Below are 20,892 nucleotides of genomic sequence, written 5' to 3' on the forward strand. Positions count from 1 at the left end.
GGCTAAAATGAATATATAACAGATGTGAAAAGATACTGATAAAACTTCGAGCACTTTATCATATTTAGGCACATAGGTGGTGTAACTCAGTAGAAATTACTAATGTGTCGGAAAGTTAATGTTCAAACAAATCTCCATCCATTATTAAGTTACTCAGAATGTAAATTTTTAACTGTAGTTTGTGAAAATCTGGTACAAAACAATAGAAAACTTGGAAGCTATTTCAGTTTAGTCAGTGGTAAGTTGTGAAATGAGCAAGGTCTATGTCTACCAGTATGGGATAATATACTGCAGTCAATTTCATGGAGATTACAAGTTGGAAAATGTACCACATTTTATCTAAATTTCATGTCTGGGCGTTTATTCAGAAATCTAGTGACTGTTTTAAATGTACTGGACTGTTAATGTATAATTATTCTCACGTGAACTGTGTTAAACTTCAGTAATGATTATCACCAACAGTGATGCTGGAGCTAGATCATGAACAGTGTGTTTTCCAAATGATAATTACTGAGCACTTAGTTTTCATACTGATATGACTATTAGATCTGAAAGGCAGTGCTTTACAAGTTTTATTGAACTACTGCGTCAATTATTTATTTGCCATATGTAAAATTTGTGATTTATTATATTATGGATAGATTATTCCATTTGAGCAATATGGGAAATCGACCAAGTAGTTACTCATTTAAATTTAAATAGATGAGACTTAAAGGGACCACAAACAGTAGTTCATTCAACATCATAGTGCAAGTAAAGTGTTTGTACTTTGGTTTTGGTGTGAACTACATTATTGACAGTAGATTATTCCTATCACCAACTTTCAGCTGGCTTTGACGGAGGTGAACCTACCAAGGGCAAATCTGTACAGGTAAAAATGGGTAAGCTACAACTGCAAGGAAATAGTTTTTGACATCATTGTAGAACTGCAGTTTTTATAAAAACCAGTTGAAATCACAGTACATGGTGTGAGGAGACAGTTCACAGACTTGCTGAGTACTATCTACTGGTACCTGTAGCAACTGCAGATATTACTCAGCAGCTCTGTTAACTGATTCCTCACATTATCTGGAACTTGTGGTCTGAAGATGATCTTCTAGGCTGAAACTGGCTACCAGAATCAAACATAAATGAATTATTTTGATTCGGACCAATTTTCATTAAAATATGATTGCAAGGAGTTTGGTCTGTGTAACAACTCAGGGCGGCCTAGTGACAGGTGTTCTTGACTCCAACTTTGTTGCTCTTTGGAATAATTAGACATTTCTGGACACGGGTTTGCATCCTCAAGTTGTTCCTCAAGGCACCCCAATAACCTCTCAATGCCTGCTGATATATTTTTGTTATGCCTTGTAAATGGCTGGTTGATCATGTAGTGTTCATGATGAACCTACCACTTACACATTAAAATCTCCTTCCTGCTATTTTGAGGAGGAGTTGTGCCAACTCACAAAACTTTAAAATGCATGTTACACACGTCCCATAATTACTTAAAATGGCAATCAGTTAATTTTTTTTTTTTTTTACTGAGAACAGTATATTTTGAAGTCCCGCAAGCAGGTGGAGTGTGATTAACACATTGGAATGAGCCAACTTTGTACCTTACTTGTAGCACAATGGAAGAAGTGCAAGATCTGGTTTAAGGCTTCACATGTCGCAACTTAGTACCCCTCACAGCTAGTCATTCATCGTCAAATTAGAAAATCTCTGTGACTTTAGAGCACTGTAACTGTATGCTTCAGGATACAACACTGAGGGGCAGTTGGCTCCCATGATATAATAAAGTCCAGTATCTTATATAACTATCGATGCCATTGGGTAATGACAACTTTTTCCAAGTATGAGTGATGTAAATTTGAGCTTTTGCATTCATTTTTTATTGATTAAATAATATCGATACCAAACTATTTCAAAACAAAATGATGTAAAACTTATACTAGAAGTTGTAATAATATTTTCTATTACTTTTATACAAGGGGCACTCAATAAGTGACGAAACAGATTTCTTTTCTGAAAGCAGGTTGGTTTTAAAAATGGTTCAAATGGCTCTGAGCACTATGGAACTTAACAGCTGTGGTCATCAGTCCCCTAGAACTTAGAACTACTTAAACCTAACTAACCTAAGGACATCACACACATCCATGCCCGAGGCAGGATTCGAACCTGCGACCGTAGCAGTTGCGCGGCTCCGGACTGCGCGCCTAGAACCGCGAGACCACCGCGGCCGGCGCAGGTTGGTTTTATTCAAGATTCCAATGCACCATATTATTTCCCACTCTTTTGGCTACATAACCCCATTTTTCAACATAATCACTGTTCAATGCGACAACTTTACATTACCTACTGGGAAGGCCTGTAAGCCCACACACTACCACTCTACTAGTTGACGTCAGATCCAATGTCTTGCTGCATCAGTAACCTTCCTATCATCCAAATACTGCTTCCCATGGAGTGCATCATTCATTGGACAAAACAGATGGAATCGGAAGGTGCGTGATCCACGCTGTACGATGGATGAGGGCAAATAGTCCAATGGTGTCTTATGAGCTCTTGGGTGTGCAGACTTGTTTGAGGTGTTGCGTTGTCAGGAAGTAGTTAAAAGTTCATTTGCATTTTTTTGGTGATGAATATGGTGAAGTCGTTTCTTCAGTTTCCTGAGGATAGCACAATACACTTCAGAGTTGATTTTTGCACCATGAGGGTTGACACCAAACAGCACCTTCAGAGTCCCAGAAGACTGTGACCATGACTTTACACGAGGGTATGGTTTGAACTTTTTCTTCGGAGGAGATGTGGTGTGGTGCCACTTCACGGGTTGTCATTTTGTTTCTGGGTCGAAGAAATGAACCCATGTTTCATCGCTTGTGATGATGTTTGACGAAAAATTGTCACCATCATCCCTGTAACGTGCAGGCAATTCCACACAGATGGTGCAACATTGCTCTTTATGGTCGAGGAACCCAGTGGGCACACATCTTTGAGTATCCCAAATGGTGGATGAGTGTATTAGCACCATCAGCACAGACATCTAGTTGTGCAGTGAGGTGTCCGATTGTGATCTGTCGATTACTTCGAATGAAAGTGTTCGCATTTTCCAATATTGCAGGAGTCACAGCTGTGTGCAGCTGGTGGTCAAGTGGGAGACGGGACAAGTTTGTGTGAGCTTACTGTGATGATAACAGATGTCTTACCCAACAACTCACCGTGCTTTTGTTCTCTGCCAGTTCTCTGTAGACATTCTGAAAGCACCTATGAATATCTGTGATGTTACTGTTTTCTGACAAAAGAAATTCAATGACAGCTATCTGCTTGGAACAAATCACCATTACAGATTTCATTTTGAAGCCTACATATAGTGTCACCACCTATTGGAACTTCATGAAACTATAGGTGCTGACGTGACGTGGGCTTATTCCACACTGCCCCACTACAAATTCTGCATTTCCTCAACCAAAACTGGCCAAGGAAAAAAATATGTTGAAGGAAAAGGAACTCTCAAATAGAGAAGTTCAGAGAGTTGTGTGTTCCTGTTTCGATCTGCTTCCTTGACTATAGGAAAGCCTTTGACTGTGTTGTCTGGGAAAAACTGCAACATGTGCTCACAGTGTTTGGTGTCCCACATCATCTGACATCACTGATCAGAAGACTACACAATAATCTCATAAATGTGAAGACAAGTGCTCCTTCTAATTTTTTCAGCATATCAAAAGGTGTCAGCATGTAATGGTTATTAACAACCACTACCAGTCACAAAATTTTTAACCAATGTATTACTTATTTATTTTGTGGCATGTTTCGAGGGGTTCATCATCAGGCTACATGGCATTACAAAAACAATTTAACAATAGGATCATGCAGATGTTAAACAGTCTGTTCATAAATGCTGTGGTTATCCTGTGGAAGAAGAGAATACTTAGTAAGAGGCGATGTCACTTTGTAAGTTGGACTGGTGTTTGCATGAAAATGTTTTGTAACAGTCACTCACTTTGTTCATGTGGTGGCAGTCTCATTGTGACGAGCTGAGGTGTTTCCATTTCTGTGGCTCTCTTGATCACTGTTCACAAATTTACACAAAAGTACCAGTAACTTGGAAACATGGTCACAAAAACAAATGTGTAGTGCAGTGGACAAGATGGCGGTCAAAATACAGCTGGTTTCGATTTGACAATCGATCTGTGTGGTGTCATATTTTTTATGTTTTGATGTTTTATGTTTTTAATTTTGTTTCTGAGCCTGCCAATGTCTCAGTGGCTCTACTATTTGGTGATAAGTTAAAATACTAATAGATTACTTGGGGATGGACAGAAGCACAACTGGAGCCAATTATGGGTCAGTGTTGGATTGATTGGTGATCAAGATTGGCATGTTACATGCCCTTTCATCAGGGAATCCGTACCCCTAAACAGTGCCAGTCACAACATCAAAAGTGCAGATCTGTAGATTTAGTTCTAAGCAACTTTTCCTTATTCCTGAAGTAGTGGGGAAAAAATTTCAAGGAACTGATTATTGCCACCAATGAACATTTCACGTACTCCGATAAAACTTATTGTATTTATCCTTATTTTTTTAACGGATTATCTGCATACATGGGAACATCACATTCGGTTGGATGTGCATATGTGTAAAGGAAGAAAAGTGACCTCTCACATATCTTTTCGAAAATATGTAATAACGTATTTGAAAAAAAAAAGTTTTTAAATAACAACAAAACTTGGTCAGTCACAATCAGTCTGTTTCCATTTTCAAATTATTTTCGTCATTGTTTTCAGTTTTTTTGCTGGCAGTACCCTCTTCTTCATCTTCCTTTTCATCATCCTCATCTTCATCTTCATCATCCTCCTCCTCCTCCTCATCATCATCACTTCCATCCGATTCACTGTCTGAAGCAATCCATTCTTGTGTGGCTAAGTCACTTGCTATGAGGGTTTTCCATTCATCCAGCTTATGGAGGTCTGAAAAATTAGAAAGAAAATGTATCAAGATCCTAGTTAATTCAATGAAATGATGTAAATGATATTCTGAAACTGATTGATGGATCAGTTTTTACATTTTACAGGTTAGAGAACATTCCATTTATCATAACTACTGATCATCATCATGGTACTATCATCTGTAACTACTTCCCAATCAACTAATCATTACATGGACCATTCATACTGTTACTTATCTAGTAAATTAACTGCAATGGCTGTGTAATCATCGGACAAACAAGCACAAAAGAGAAGATTAGAAAAGAATATAACAGTGAAATGGCAGGTAAGGTTACCCTACGTGTAGGCATGCCATTAAATGTAGGGTATTTTCACTAAATTATGGCCTTACCGTATTTACTCGAATCTAAGCTGCATTTTTTTTCCGGTTTTTGTAATCCAAAAAACTGCCTGCAGCTTAGAATTGAGTGCAAAGTAAGCGGAAGTTCTGAAAAATGTTGGTAGGTGTCGCCACAACTAACTTCTGCCATCACATATATGTAGTGCAACACAGGTATGCTTTGCAGGCACAAAGATAAATACTGGTGCCAAAACCTCTGCCTCAGTAAATAAACTAAAAGAAAAGGTAGAAGAATGTAAACATTATGCCATGTATTCTTTCGTGTTTGTTGCTATCTCATTTAATCCTGCCTGCCTAATAAACTACGAAATTAGACCAAGACAACAGCAAACGCGGATTAATATACATATCATGTCATGTTTATATTCGTATTATTCTTATGCTGAATAGTGATACAGTCAGAAATGAAGCACGGCAACTGACTAAATTTTTAAATCTAAGGTGACTCTAATTTCTGTGCAGAATGTAATCTACTAAAGAGGCGTCTGCAAAGATTTTCAAATTGAGAAAAATTTTCGCTAAACTCTCGTTCAGAACATCTATCATATGCAGCTATTATTTGGTTCTTGTTGATCATTATCAGAGAAAGCAGCAGTGTAAGTAACAACAAATAGCAGTCTCTTGCCATTGTTTCGCTAATGAGATAATTCCTCTTTTTTTTTTTAATTGTAAGCGGCGGTAGTGCGCACTAAGCAAGCCAATCCACGAGCGGCGACAGGCCGTAAACACTCGTTATCAGAATGCGACAAACAATGCATGACACAGTACAATAACGCATTTTCAGCTTAGAGTGACGTAAACACTTATAACAAAGAGAACGGCACTTATCAGATCAAAGCAAAATAAGCAATCAATTCAAACCAGACGAAGCATGTGAAAAAGGAAGGGTACCCGTATAAATACGGACGGAGTGCCTGACACATAGCAATGGCTACTTGGTAAAGCTCAACTGTTAAGCTTATGACTCGAACCAAACTACTGTAGCTGTATCTTCATCCATTCGACCTCAATTGTGTGTCACGTTACAATGGACCAACTTTGTTTCGATTTGGAGAGGCGGTCTAAAACTTTTCTCTCACCTTGAATTTCGAGTCTCAAATTTCAGGAGCGGCTTAGATTCGGGTAAATTTTTTTTCCTCGACTTCGAGTCTCATTTTTCAGGTGCGGCTTAGATTCAAGTGCGGCTTATATTCGAGTAAATATGGTAGATTCTCTGACTCCTGGATGGCTGTCACACTTCAGTAGCACATTTAACTGACAAAGATAGAAACTACACTTTTTTTGTCTGAATTACTTTCACAGAATTCACAAATACACTAACCTGAAAGTCCGTGGCCCTGGTACAATGGTACCTTCAATCACAGTTTCACAAAAGACATGAACAGAAGAAGCAGCCATTTATATTACATTACTCGGCCTTTTCTGAAAATAAGCTGGTATTGGGGGGTATTATATGTACCCATTTTTGGACGCCATTGTTTCGTTGGTCCTCCTGCCATGCCCTCAATACAAAGTTTAGTGAACAGTTTACGTAAGTAACTGTTTCCTGCGATACAAATATCTGATAACAGATACACTGTGTTCCACAATGGTAATGCCTTTGCATATGCACTGCTCATGTACAAGATGATGAAAAGCAGATGAACCCTATGCCCAAGATTTTGCTCTTGCTACAGGCAAGAAATTTCTATGTAATGATCTTTTACTTGTCTTTTCATTTTTGCTATCTGTGTAGACCATTTTTAATGTTTTCCCTGGTTTCTGTAATATTTGTTTAAAACCATGATAGATGGAGGACAAGCACACTTCCAGAAGGAAATCAGCTATGTCCTTTACAGAGGAATAATCCCAGCACTTCCCTTAAGCAATTTACGGAACACATGGAAAATTTAAATCTGGATGGCCAGATGAAAATTTGAACTATGGTCTTCTAGTGTGGAAGTTCAGTGTTTCCCAATGTCACATTACTCAGTCAGAATAAGATGATTCCATCTTCAGAGAACCATAAAGGATAATCTCCACAAGCTAAAATTCTCTCAAAAAAACCAAGTTGAAAGCATGCACACTCATAACTCGGGAGCATTCTGTAATACTTCTTCAGTCAATGAATTCAAACACAATGAATTCACAATTAGTACTACTCTCTTCAACACAGTGTAAAAATACAGGATACTCCCTGTTGGAGCAATATGTAATATTAGGGAAAGGCAACCACTTGTCCATAGTGGATCAATGCATGGAACACAGGAAAACATAATTAAAAAAAAAAAAACAGCATTCTAACTAGCTTTCAAGCACTAGCTCTTTTTCTAGCAATAGTACACACATTCACACACACCACCACACAGACACCCAAGAGCACACTCAGCAGTGTCTATTTGGATGTGTCTGCGCGCTTGTGTGTGTGTGTGTGTGTGTGTGTGTGTGTGTGTGTGTGTGTGTGTGTACTATTGCTATTAAAAGAGCTAGTGCTCAAAAGTTTGAGTGAATACTGCTTGCTGTTATTTGTTTCTGTGCTTTTCAACATAGGTAACTTTTACGGGATGAAGGTGACTATTAGTAATGAAACTGGCAGTGATCCTAGTACAAGATGGATACAGGAAACTTTTCTGCTTTCTTGTGAATTCTTGATTACTCTGAACACCTGTCTAGATGGAATCTTACAATTCAGACATCAATTTCAGTAGAAAGTCAATTAAAAATCGTCAATAAGTCCCAAGGACCATGCAATTCTGATCAGCTGCCATTTTGTCATTTGGCAATTGTCTCATTCAGATGCTGTATGGATGTATGGAGCGGATGGGGTCAGCACACCATTCTGCCAGCTGCAGTAAGCTTCCAGACATTGGAGCCACTAGCTCTCATGTAGTTCATGAGCCTATTCCAGTCCTTGCAGCAAGGAAAAATCCTGACAGCAGCGAGAACTGAATTTGCATCTTCCACACTGAATGCTTTGCTATGCATGCAGCTGCATAAGAATAACAGAATATATAAAACAGCTGACAGAAAAGTATATTTTTTATGCAACACAGAATTAATTGAGGATGGAGATGACAAACACCTGTAGACATCTGTCAGAGGTAAGGCAACTGAAACTGATGCTGTATCTATTCCATTCTATACTGAATATGGGGAAGAATTGGTCCCATTCTAGCAATAATCTACTGTAGGGTGCTAGAACAACAGAGTATCCATGTGATTGGAAAAAAGGTGCAGGTTATTCCAGTATTTAAGAAGTGTCACATGATATATGCATTACGGAATATATTTTCTGCTTGTGTATGAAAATCTTTTTCAAAGCAACTGCTCAGCAGAAACGTGAATTCTACAAGCATTAATCACAGCAAACCAAGCTTCCATTGTTTGTTCAGAAGATCCGGAAGGTTGTAAATAACGGAGCCCAAATTTTTGTAGCGTTTCTTCACACCCAGAAAGCATTTGGACTGTTCTGCACCTAAACAAATACATACTCATGCAATATGATTGGAATAAACCATTTACTAGTTAACATAACCCAGTATTTTATTTTTAATGCGGAGACAACGCCAGAAGTGAAAATAATCTCCAGTGACATATATGAAAGTACTGGAAAGTAAAGCAATTACACACACAGATTTGTGACATATTGTTACAAACATCTCAAATACTTCAAAGTAAATCCCTTTTGGTATATATACCAGGTCAAGATTAGGGAGGCTAGCGTAGCATCACCAAGCTGCAATTGGCCGGAAACTCCCTGACACGCAGAAAGACATGTGGTTTACCTGCAAGGTTATGGTAATCTCCATTTTGAAATGAGAAAAGAGCTATCTCAAATAATAATAATTTTTCTTAATCTTTCCAGCAACCCACATCTGTACTAGGCAAAATTGAGTGAGTGCCCTTTGCACAGAGTCTTATAATGAACCACACACTAGGTTTGAAAAAGACAATTAGCACAGTTTTCAATTTTTGATTGCTAATTCTTGCCTTCTATAGATGAGGGTAATTATATCAGCTGATTGAAATTTTGTCTTGGGTGTGTTCTCAAATACTCATGTTTTATAGCAATTTTCAAGAAAGAGGTCCACTTTGCACACCTTCCATAAGTTCATTTGCAATCACCACTTGGTTGTTCTTGTGACTGACAGTCAACAGTTTGGGGAGGGGCTGGGCATACTTCCCACATGTTCAAATTGACAATAATTATGTTGGGCACAGTCATTTTTAAAATACTGGGAGTCTCTGTTGTGATCCACATATTCATTCCAGTGTTCAAAATATATATGAGACATGTGTTTCCTGGTCGACTGTTGTCCAGAGCAGTATTTACTGCCTTTTCTTCCAAGCCCAGCTCGAATGTCTTCTTCACCTTGAAACCAGAGATTCCAACAAAGCAGAACCCCTGTAGGTTTTCTGGATCGTTTAGTAGATTTCATCCTTTTGAGTTTTGAATCCATCATGCATTGTGGCTCTTGCACTATCAGGAGCTTCATGAAAATATCCACCCTGATGTTCCCATAGCTCAGAGTGCACTGAGATAACAACACTGAAAAGCTGACATAATTTTACAACAAATTTTTTAAATGAATGCTAGCAAAAAAGTTAAAACATGCAAATATTATCCATACCTAAGGTGTAAAAATCTGACAATGTAAACTCCTTATCTCCATCTTCCACCATGCCACCGTACAAGTAGAGCACACTTCGCTTAATGGCAAGGCCACAATTAATTCTAGGCGAAGGAAAAAAAGTGTTAGTTTCATTAACAATCGTTTCTTCTGTTGTACTGTGAACAGAGGGCACAGGTTTCCCAATAGTGACTTTGAAAACGCCATCATCAGCAACAGTAGTGCATTCCTGAAAAATTATTATTATTATTATTATTATTATTATTATTATTATTACTTACAAGTACAGATTTTTCTTTGAATTACTACACAGAACATTAATGGAGGGGCTACCTCGTTTACTTCTGTCTCTGTTGGGGAAACATCCATTTCTTCTGCACTCTCTCCTTCACTTTCTACTTCATCACCACCAGCAACATCTTTTTCCTTTTTTCTTCTTCTTTTTGATGTTGTCATATCTTTCTTACATAAAGTAACTGAAATACAAAATAGTTGAAAATATAAATATTTCTTTAAATTAGAGATGGGCAACTTAAATGTAGATCTTGGTTTCTTTCACTACGTGAAATAGTACAACAGGGAACACAACTGCTTTCGTGGAATTCTGATTTGTGCAACTGGTGATAGGCACTATTCAAAAGTATTCGTAGGGTCCCATAAATTGGTCAGATGTGTGCTACCCATCAGACACTGCTACCCAGGTAGCTGACTTTGTGTGGGTGCATACATAGTTTTTTTCTTTTTTTATTAAAATTCCAAGGGGTAACGTGCTGAAGCATTCACAACTAAGTGCCAGAGTTTGAAGTGCTCCTGAAAAGTAGTGAAGCTCACATAATGCTACGTACAGAAATCTGGCTGCAACCTGAAATTGATAGCAGTGAGACTTTTAGGGAAAAATTAAATGCATATCGAAAGTATAGGCTAATGGGAAATGGAGGTAGTGTATTTGTTGCAGCAGACAAGAAATTCAAATCCACCAAGATAGAAACTGAAGCTGGATGTAAGATTGTTTGGGCAGGACTCAGTATCAGGGATGGACATAAAATGATAATTGGATACTATCAGGACTAATCTTCTGATGTAACTGAAACCTTTCCAGAAAACCTCAGTTTGCTCGTACGTTAAGTTCCTCAATCATACTGTACTCATCTGTGGAGACTTAAATCATCCAACAATCAATTTGGAAAATTATAGTTTTGTTAATGGTGGGCATGATAAGACATCCTGTGAAACATTACTAAAACCCTTCTCTGAAAACTATCTAGGACAGGTAGTTCAGAACCCCACTACGAAGGAAATATATTGGATCTAATGGCAACAAATAGACCTGACCTCTTTGAGGATGTCCACATCAAAACTGGAATCATTGACCATAGCGCGGTTGTGACAACAATGATTACCGAAGAACAAAGGACAACTAATACAAGCAGAAAGATATATATGTTCAGCAAAATAGATAAAATTTCAGTAGTGTCATGTCTCAATATGGAACTTCAGACTCTCAGCACAGGCCAGGAGCATGGGCTCATGTTTAAAAGAACAGTTGACCATGCACTGGATACATATGTACCCTGTAGAACAGTTCATAATGGGAAGGACCCTCCATGGTATACAGTTACTGTAAATAAACTTCTAAAGAAACAGAGACTACTGCATAATATGTGTTAACCAAAAGATAGGACTATAGATAGATGAGATGCAGAATGGATCATGTTTGGCTGTCATGAGAGCAATGCGTAAAGCTTTCAATGATTACTGTAGCAGAATATTGTAAAATGATCTTTCATAAAACCGAAAGAAATTCTGGTAATATGGAAATGCTGTTAGTGTTACTGAAGTTAGTGTCCAGTTCCTAGCAAAAGAGACAGGAACTGAAACAGAGTAACAAAGCAAAAGCTGAAATGCTTAAATACATTTTCAAATATTCCTTTACAAATGAAAAGCCAGGAGACTTGCCCCAAAATCTTTGTACTACTGAAAACATGAGTGAGGTAAGTATTAATGTTGGTGGTGTTGAGAAACAGTTGACATCACTAAAACTGAACAAAGCTACAGAGCCTGATGGAATCCCTGTCAGATTCTATACTGAATCTGTGGCTGAGTTAGCCCCTCTTCTAACTATAATCTATCATAGACCCCTTGAACAAAGAACTGTGCCCAACAGTTGGAAGAAAGCACAGGTCACATCTATTTAAAAGAAGGGTAACAGAAGTGATCCCACCGTACTACTGTCCAATATTCTTAACACCGATTTGTTGTAGAATCTTAGAACATATTCTAAGCTCAAACATAATGAGGTATCGTGAAAAGAATAACCTCCTCCATGCCAACCACCATGGATTCTGAAAACATTGATCATGTGAAACCCAACTCACACTTTTCCCATATGACATACTGAAAGCTTTGGATCAAGGCACTCGGATAGATGCAGTATTTCTTGATTTCTGATAAGCATTTGACTCAGTACCACACCTACACTTACGTCAAAAATTCAATTTTATGGCAAATCAAGTGAAATTTGTGACTGGATTGGGCCTTTTTGGTATAGTGTATGCAGCAAGTTATCTTGGATGGAAAATCATCATCATCGGTAGAAGAAACTTTGGGTGTGCCCCAGTGAAGTGTGTTGGTATCCTTGCTTTTCATGTTGTATATTAATGAACTTGCGGGTGATATTAATAGTAACTGCAGACTTTTTGCAGATGATGCAGTTACCTATAATAAAGTACTGTCTGAAAGAGTACCTGCATAAATATTCATTCAGACTTTGATAAGATTTCAAAGTGGTGCAAAGATTGGCAACTTGCTGTAACTGTTCAGAACTGTATTGTGCACTTCACAAACTGAAAAAAACATAGTATCCTATGAGTATAATATCACTGAGTCACAGCTGGGACAGGCAAACTCATACATGTACCTGTTTGCTAAATTTTGGATTGATCACACAGGCTCAGTTATGGGTAGAATACTGGGGAAGCAAATCAGTCAACAAGGAGATTGCTTACAAATCACTTGTGTGACCCATTGTATAATATTGCTCATATATGTAGGATCTGTACCAAATAGGACAAACGGGGATATTGAATGTACTGTGTGTAAACTTTTAGATGGCAGACCTCTCTCTAGTCCTGAATCGGTAGAAGTCGTTAAATGTCGGGAGGCTTCGGTAGGCATGCAGTTTCGACTGCTGCCAACATTACGTAGCTGAATGTGTAGCTGTACGCCCGTGCTTCGCAACAGAAGAAACCTCGGAAAGTTGTTGACCGATTGATTTAAAATTTTGGTACAACATTTTTTAGGAATACGCCCATGGTTTTATATACTTTTCTTAACACGTTTGCGAAATGTGTAGCAAATAGTGTTAGTAGTGAAGAAATAATAGAACAAAACGTCATGCCTCACGCGGCACTTTTTCACGCATCTCTATGTTTACCACGTCATATCTCCTGAATTATATGTCATAAAGAGATATAAATTTGCCAGTGCATTTACTGATATATGTGGATAATGTATGCGAAATATGTTGCGATTAGAGTTAATAGTAACGAAATAATACATTAAAACGTCATGCCTACTGTGGCAGATTTACAGTATGTACTGAGAAAATGTAGTAAGCGACAACCTTTTTTTTTCTTTCATTATTTTGTGGGCGGTGTCAGCGAGAAAAATTTTCGTAAAGGTTTGAAATTGTACATAACGTTTGTTGCTAGTCGCTAAGTGCTCACATTCTCAAATAGTGGATGCATAAATCTGGGTATTTTCCCACGGTGGCATCTCATTGTTTATGATGTCATATCTCCTCAAGAATGTGTCTTATTTCTTTTTTTTCGGCTAGGAAGCTTCGTGGGCGTACAGAGAACAAATCAACAAAATTTTCATCGCAATTGGATGAATGGTTTGGGAACGCACAAAGGGCAGACATACATTTTTATATATAGAGATTGACAGTTACGTTATACTATATGACCTGTTTAAGTATATTTAAATTTTATAATTAATAGTTTAACATTGCGGGGAATGAAATAAAAATTGCGAGCAGTGGGAGTCAAACCTGGGTCCACTGTATAACAAGCCTGTACCTAATCAATTGCGCTACGCACGCTACAGTGCCCTAACTGTTGAAACATTGTCCATTACTCCTTTTGGGCGTTCGGGGGACAACTCACCAAAGTTTCATTGTAATCGGATGAATGGTTTGTGAGCGCATAGTCGACAAACATATATATGACGATTTCAGTTTCGTTTACGAACAACATTTAAAGCGTGTTTTACTTCCAAGCCTTCCGTTGCTTTCATGTAAGCATGATGCGCAATTTGTAGTGCCAGCACTGCAACTGGTAGGTGTGCCTTGTCCCCCCCTCCCCCCCAACGGCTCCACTCCCCTCCCCTCGCCAGCCAATGCTTGCTTCCTCCTCTCCCCGCACTCCCTTCACAACTCTGCTGTCTTACAGTTAACACACTGTATACAGAAAGGGCAACTTGAATGGTCACAGGTGTGTTCGACCCACAGGAGAGTGTTACAGAGATGTTGAAGAAACTGGCAGCCTTTTGAAGACAGACAAACTATTGCGAGAAACGATAATGAAGTAGGCCACAGCAATCATTTAAAATTTGTAGCAGTGCTGGGATTTGAACCCACGTCTCCCGCTTATGAAGCAGATGCATTATCTGTTGCACCACACTGGTACCATAGATACCAATGAGTGGCCTAATGGACAGCACATCTGCCTAATGAGCATGAGACCTGAGTTCAACTCATTGCGCTGGTACAAATTTTAATTCACTGCTTTGGCCTACATTATCATCAATAACGGTGACACTCAATATGTCTCATGAATACCAACCAATAACATCTCCAGAAAATCTAGTAACAAAGTTTCAAGGACCAGCTTTAAATAATGACTCTACGAATATACTACAACCCCCTACATATTGCTCACACATGTATTGTGAGGACACACAGAGACATTCAGTCATTCTTCCCAAGTTCCACACATGAATGGAATGGGAAGAGATCCTAATAACTGGTACAATGAGACCTACTCTCTGCCATGCACTTCACAATGGATGCAGATGTAATAATATATTTCCACCGATTGTTTACTGATACTTACAACACTTTAAAAAGGATGGAAATGTACCAGGCAGATTGTTTCACAACTTTACATCTAATTTGACCAACTAACAAGAGATCTGCAATAATCTGTAGCAGTTGGATGGGTACAACTTGTTTTTGTTTCTTGGCCTATTATTTAGATTAATAACTACTAACAAAAATGGACTGAAGAATGCCAAACAAGGTTTTATCTTGACTGAATGTGGCAAACAGGTGACATTCTAGGTGTATTCTAGAATTTTGAGTAAAGGGTGTCTTACATTTGGTCATGAGTTGAAAAATTCTTCTGAAGATGTAATTAAACTGCAAAAGCCAATGGTGAATATAGTGTTGTGATCAGTGTACTTCAGGAGACATGCTGCTCTGAACTGACAGCCAGTCTCCACCTGACATAAAATGAAAGATCATCAGAATTTCATAGAGATTTTTCAGGCTCTGTCACCAGCAACATATGCCTCTTATACCAGTGGAGCGACATGCTTGATAACAAAGTGCACAGCAGTAAACTATGATTCATTCACTTGAGCAAACTGCAGGTGCCATGCAAAGTGGACAGAAATCTAAAAATCTTCTACTGAAGTTAGTGTCCTTGACTAGGACAATATATGGGGTAGGTAACTTCTACATGATAAAAGTAGCTTGCACAAAAGAATCGTGCAATTTATCTTTAAGGATTACTTTACTACCTGGAAGCCTTATGAAGTTAAATCTGTAAACAATTTCAACAAGACTTGTGCACTTTATCATAGATACATTCGGATGAACACTATCATGGTGATAACATTAGTGAGGATGGGAAAGGAACAAAAGCTGCAGTTTAGTATCACACTGACAACAATGTTATTACCTACAGAAAGCTAGCTCTTTTGGATAATGACTGGTGGAAACGGGAAGAAAACTGGCCGTCATCTTTTCATAGGAATCACAAAATTATCTGCCTCAAGAGACCTAAATGTGGATAGCCATACAGGGATCTGACTCTCCTCTTTTGGAATATGGATTCAGTGTCTTATCCACTACACCACCTGGCTTGGTAGCCCTCAGTGAGATGAGGGCACATACCAACACTCCTGGCAGTCATTTTCCCTGTGCAGCAGTTGTGAATGGACCAGACGAGAAACGGAGAGGGGTTGGATTAAAGTAACACTAATCAACTGTTTTCAATACACTATTCCATTATTTGCTGAGTATGGATGTACATGAATATTTTAAATAACCCAAATTATCTGATTTTGTGGCTAGTGTTCCTTCTAGGGAAACAGTCTAGGCATGCCGCACTGATATACCCAAAACTTCCGCCTGGAAATGAAATAAGTCATAATGGGTTTGTGTCTAGAACTGATGAAAGTTCTCATCTGTCAGCAGATGGCACGGATCCAGATTCACAGTATACTATAATGCTGATGTTTATGTAATTTGTTTAGGAACATGGACAGGTGAACAGTTTTGTTTTAAAAGTTCTGGTGTGCATTTCAAAACATTATAATGAAGATTCCTTGTCTTTATCAATATGTGGATGAAAAGTATGTTGCGAAAGTGAATTTTTTGTCTAGAAACAGCATCCACAGTCAATGTGTGGGAATCCTTAATGCAATTATGGGTATAGTGATTTCCAGGTAAACCAGGAAGTTGATAATCACCATTAAGAGAGTGTTCTGTAAGATAGTGTGTTCTGTAAGATACAGAAAACCAGGAGAAATACATCTAAGAGGGACTGCTAAGTCATGTTAAGAATGTATCCCACGGGTTCCACGTCATAAGGGTTATCAATAATGTGTGTGTCGTATGAATAATTTGCGAATCAGAACAGACATGACATAATTCACTATGTAGCCCAAATACCATTTTTGAGGAAGAGTATCAGTGTCTGTGTTGCTTATGGTCCATGAGAAGTATATGAATGGTTTTATGCAAAAGTACTACAAATGACATGCAGCTGTCAGTGTTGGAGTACAGATCAGATGCCCAGCTCTAACATGCCACAGGTGTTCCTCTTGGTTAACATGCTAAAAAACGGGATGTATGTGCTAGTTTATCTCCTATGAAACTACTTTAGTCTAAATAATTATATACCAACTGTTGGTGTTACTAGTTATCTAACTGACAATCACTTAACATTTCACAACACACCAGAATAAATAATAATTAAAAAAATATTAAAATTGCACCAGCCTGATAGAATCTTAAAGTTATCTGAAGTACTATTGGCTAGATTTAAATTTCTGCTGGAAGTGGATGACTTCATGTAAGATTACCTTTCCTCCATGACATTTTCTCAAGATCAATTGCATGCAGATCATTGTAGAATGTGCCAGCCAATTCTTCCTCTGTTTCTTCAGTATCACACACACCACCAAATGTATAAGCCTTATTTCCTGTGGTCATTGCAACAGAGACACCACATCTCATAGGCACTGATCCTGATTGTTTGATTGGCTGCCACTTCCACTTTGTGCCACTTTGGTCATGTTCTAGAAAAACATGCTTGGTCTTATTTTAAAGTTTGTACATAGTCTTGTAATAACAAACTTACAAGCACACACTGTCTTCACAGAAAATAAACAAACATTCACACACACTTTCTGTAGAGGTTACAACTGCATGTCATCCAGTGTGGTATTGTACTGCTCACATTAAGAAATGTGAATATCAAGAACAGCTTGAATTAACCCATCTGGCATTTTATTTCATGCTTATATCAGTTTTACAGAGAAATAAAAATTAAAATATGCCAACAATAACATGGAAAAATACAACTGCATCATACAGAGGTAAACTGTCACAATGCTACTAGTTATGAGATGTATACAGAGATCTCAGCAACAAGAACCGATGGCCATCGCTTATGAATGTAAAACAACTTACAAGAATTTTTGAATTTTCTCATTATTAATGCTCGATGAGTGATTTTTAATGTAAAATTCCCTTTCTTTTTCAGCTTGAGTAGTAATACGAGGCATATTTTTTAAGTAAGTACCGTTTTGAAATTAAAAAAAGACGCGCTAAGATATCTCAATAATTTTATTTTTACATGAAAGCCTGTACCTTAATCTACGCACTGACACCATTACAGTCTGATTCTTCCTTGTTTAGATTGTGTACCGAGTGTTTAAGATGCCTCTGATAATTGTGAGTCCCGCCAACTGTGAAGTACGGGCTGTTATGAGATTTCTTAGTGCTAAAGGGTTAAAAGCAATCGATATTCATCACGAGATCTGTGCAGTTTATGGAGAAAACATTATGAGTGATGGAATGGTAAGAAAGTGGGCGAGAGCATTTAAAGACAGCTGCACAAATGTGCATGATGAACAATGGAGTGGGTGTCCTTCGGTCGTTAATGAAAGTTTGGTGCAGGAAGTGGACAATAAGGTGAGAGAAAACAGATGCTTTACAATTTCCTACTTGTGGGATGATTTTCCTAATGTTTCTCGTAGTGTTTTGTATGGCATTGTGACCAAGCACTTGAATTACGGAAAATTGTGTGCACGTTGGGTACCGAAAATGTTGACGGATATGCACAAATCCAAACGTTTGGACAGTGCATTGACTTTTCTTGAGCGATACCACAATGACGGTGATGATTTCTTAAGCCAAATTGTTATGGGTGATGAAACATGGGTGGCCTACGTCACACCAGAATCAAAGCAACAGTCCATGGAAGTTGAGCAAGGGCATCATTTTGCTGCAAGACAATGCCCATCCGCATGTGGCGAATCAGACCAAAGATCTCATCACATCTTTTTGATGGGAAACTCTTGATCATCCTCCGTACAGCCCCGATCTTGCGCCCAGTGACTACCATCTGTTCCTCCACTTGAAGAAACACCTGGGCGGTCAGCGTCTTCAAGACGATGACAAAGTCAAAACAGTGATGATGCAGTGGTTAACAAGTCAGGTGGCAGACTTCTATGAGGAGGGTATTCAAAACTGGTACAACGTTATGACAAGTGCCTCAATATTGACGGAAGTTATGTAGCAAAGTAGATTAAGGAACAGGCTTTCATGTAAAAATAAATTTATTGAGATATCTTAGCACGCCTTTTTTTTTATTTCAAAACAGTACTTACATAAAAAACATGCCTCGTAGTAGTATTAGTACTATCAGAGAATATAATAAAAAAAAGCTTGTCACCTGGATATCAAGTGTGGTCAATCATAAATGCAAACAGCCTCAACGTGTTGTTGCAATTGGTTAACACAACAGTAACTATTAATAAGGTATTAACATGGGAAGAAACTGGAAAGATTTTATTGGCTGTGTTAATATATGACTACAGCAACAACAGAAAATATTTTAGAAAAAATCATGCTCAACAACACTGCATGAAAAGGCACCAACATTCCAGTTTATTTGAAAATGTTACAAAAAATGTGTGTTTCATTGTAGTATCTAATCAGCTCTAACTATGATACAAATTTGGTTTTTCATTTTTTACAATTTCAAATGAAGCAAAAGTGAAGGCTCTGACAATACATCTATTTGTGAGAAACTCTGCTCATTTTATAGTAGAAGAAAACAAAACAAATAGCCATGCCATCAGTCGATTCCCCCCCCCCCCCCCCCCCAAATCTCTCCACAAGACAGGAAAATAAAAGACCACATGCACTTTTCAAAAGTAAATACCTTCTAGTGCCAAAATACTCCCATTTATTTAATCTTTTTTTTTTTTTTTTTTTTTCTCTCTTTAGAAGGAAATCTGCTACTGTAAGCTATCTGTACCAGGAGTGGTACACAGTAAGGTATATACACACAAAGAATGTATGTTGTTTAAAGAATTACAGGTGTTTAATACAGATATTATAATTTGTTTTGTTGGTGTATGGAGAGACTTCTTGTGGTAGTGACGAGAACCAAAACTTGGTCGGCTACAGACGTAGCAGTGTATGTTGGTAAGTAAAGAAACCAGCTCCTGTGAGAAATGAAGCTGGACCAGAATATTATACAAGGTGTATCATAATTAATGGCATAAACACATACAGTTGGAAGTACACGATACTAGAAGCAAAAAAGTCTTGGCAAACACTGGGGCGAAAATGCGTACCTTAAGAGTTACGAGTAATTTTTCCATCTTCAATACTGTGAAACAAATCACTTTTACTGAAAGCTCTTTGCTTTCCATATTTTGGGAACTGGTAATGTGGACCAAAACAAGAAAAAAATGTCCAGTAAATATGTGCTCTAAAATGCATACCTTACGAGCTATGAGCGCGTGCTCAACTTCGCTACTTGGAAATACAACTCTTCTAATGAACACTTGCTCACAACTTTTAAGGTATGCATTTTACAGCAAATGTTTACTGGACATGTTTTCTTGTTTTGGTCCACAATGTGGAAAGCAAAAACGCTTGCAGCAGAAGAGGTTTGCTTCACAGTTTCAAAGATGAAAAATTGCACGTAGCTCTTAAGGTATGCATTTTTGACCTTATGTTTACGGAGACTTTTTTGCTTCTAGTATTGTGTACTTTCAACTGTACGCATTTATGCTATTAATTATGATACACCCTGTATACATCATGAATTGGCTTGACCAAAAGTAACACTTCATTTGTATGATGTTACAATAAAATGTATTGTTGTAATGGGGTCAAAGCATTTTTCAATTTGACCAAATTAAAAATTAGCGGTTATTTATTATCTGATGTCTGGAGAAGACCTGGACCAAGCAAGACTCACACTTCTGTAACACTTTTGCAGTAATATATGGCAAACTAAAATGCTCTGTCCATCCTGAGTTTCAGTGGGTAACATTTGAACTGAATAGTTTGTACTTCAGTTTTGGGATGATATTAGAGTAGACAGACTGCACCTGAAGTAGAATGGTTAAAGTTTGTTTG

At 38.0% G+C, this 20,892-nt stretch overlaps 1 protein-coding gene across 1 annotated transcript in view; it reads right to left on the reverse strand.

Moving 5' to 3' along the window:
• Positions 1-3,756: 3,756 nt before the first annotated feature.
• The window catches only part of LOC126186901 (kelch domain-containing protein 4), a 40,523-nt gene continuing 23,387 nt past the window's right edge, over positions 3,757-20,892 (reverse strand). Inside the window, exons 6-9 of the mRNA XM_049928250.1 lie at positions 17,313-17,528; positions 10,275-10,417; positions 9,942-10,170; positions 3,757-4,952 (exon numbers count right to left, since the gene is read on the reverse strand). Coding sequence (XP_049784207.1) covers positions 4,726-4,952; positions 9,942-10,170; positions 10,275-10,417; positions 17,313-17,528 — 815 coding nt within the window. The 3' untranslated portion in view covers positions 3,757-4,725. The remainder of the gene's footprint in view (positions 4,953-9,941; positions 10,171-10,274; positions 10,418-17,312; positions 17,529-20,892) is intronic.

Source organism: Schistocerca cancellata, chromosome 1 (genome assembly GCF_023864275.1).
Source record: "Schistocerca cancellata isolate TAMUIC-IGC-003103 chromosome 1, iqSchCanc2.1, whole genome shotgun sequence".
NCBI lineage: Eukaryota > Metazoa > Arthropoda > Insecta > Orthoptera > Acrididae > Schistocerca > Schistocerca cancellata.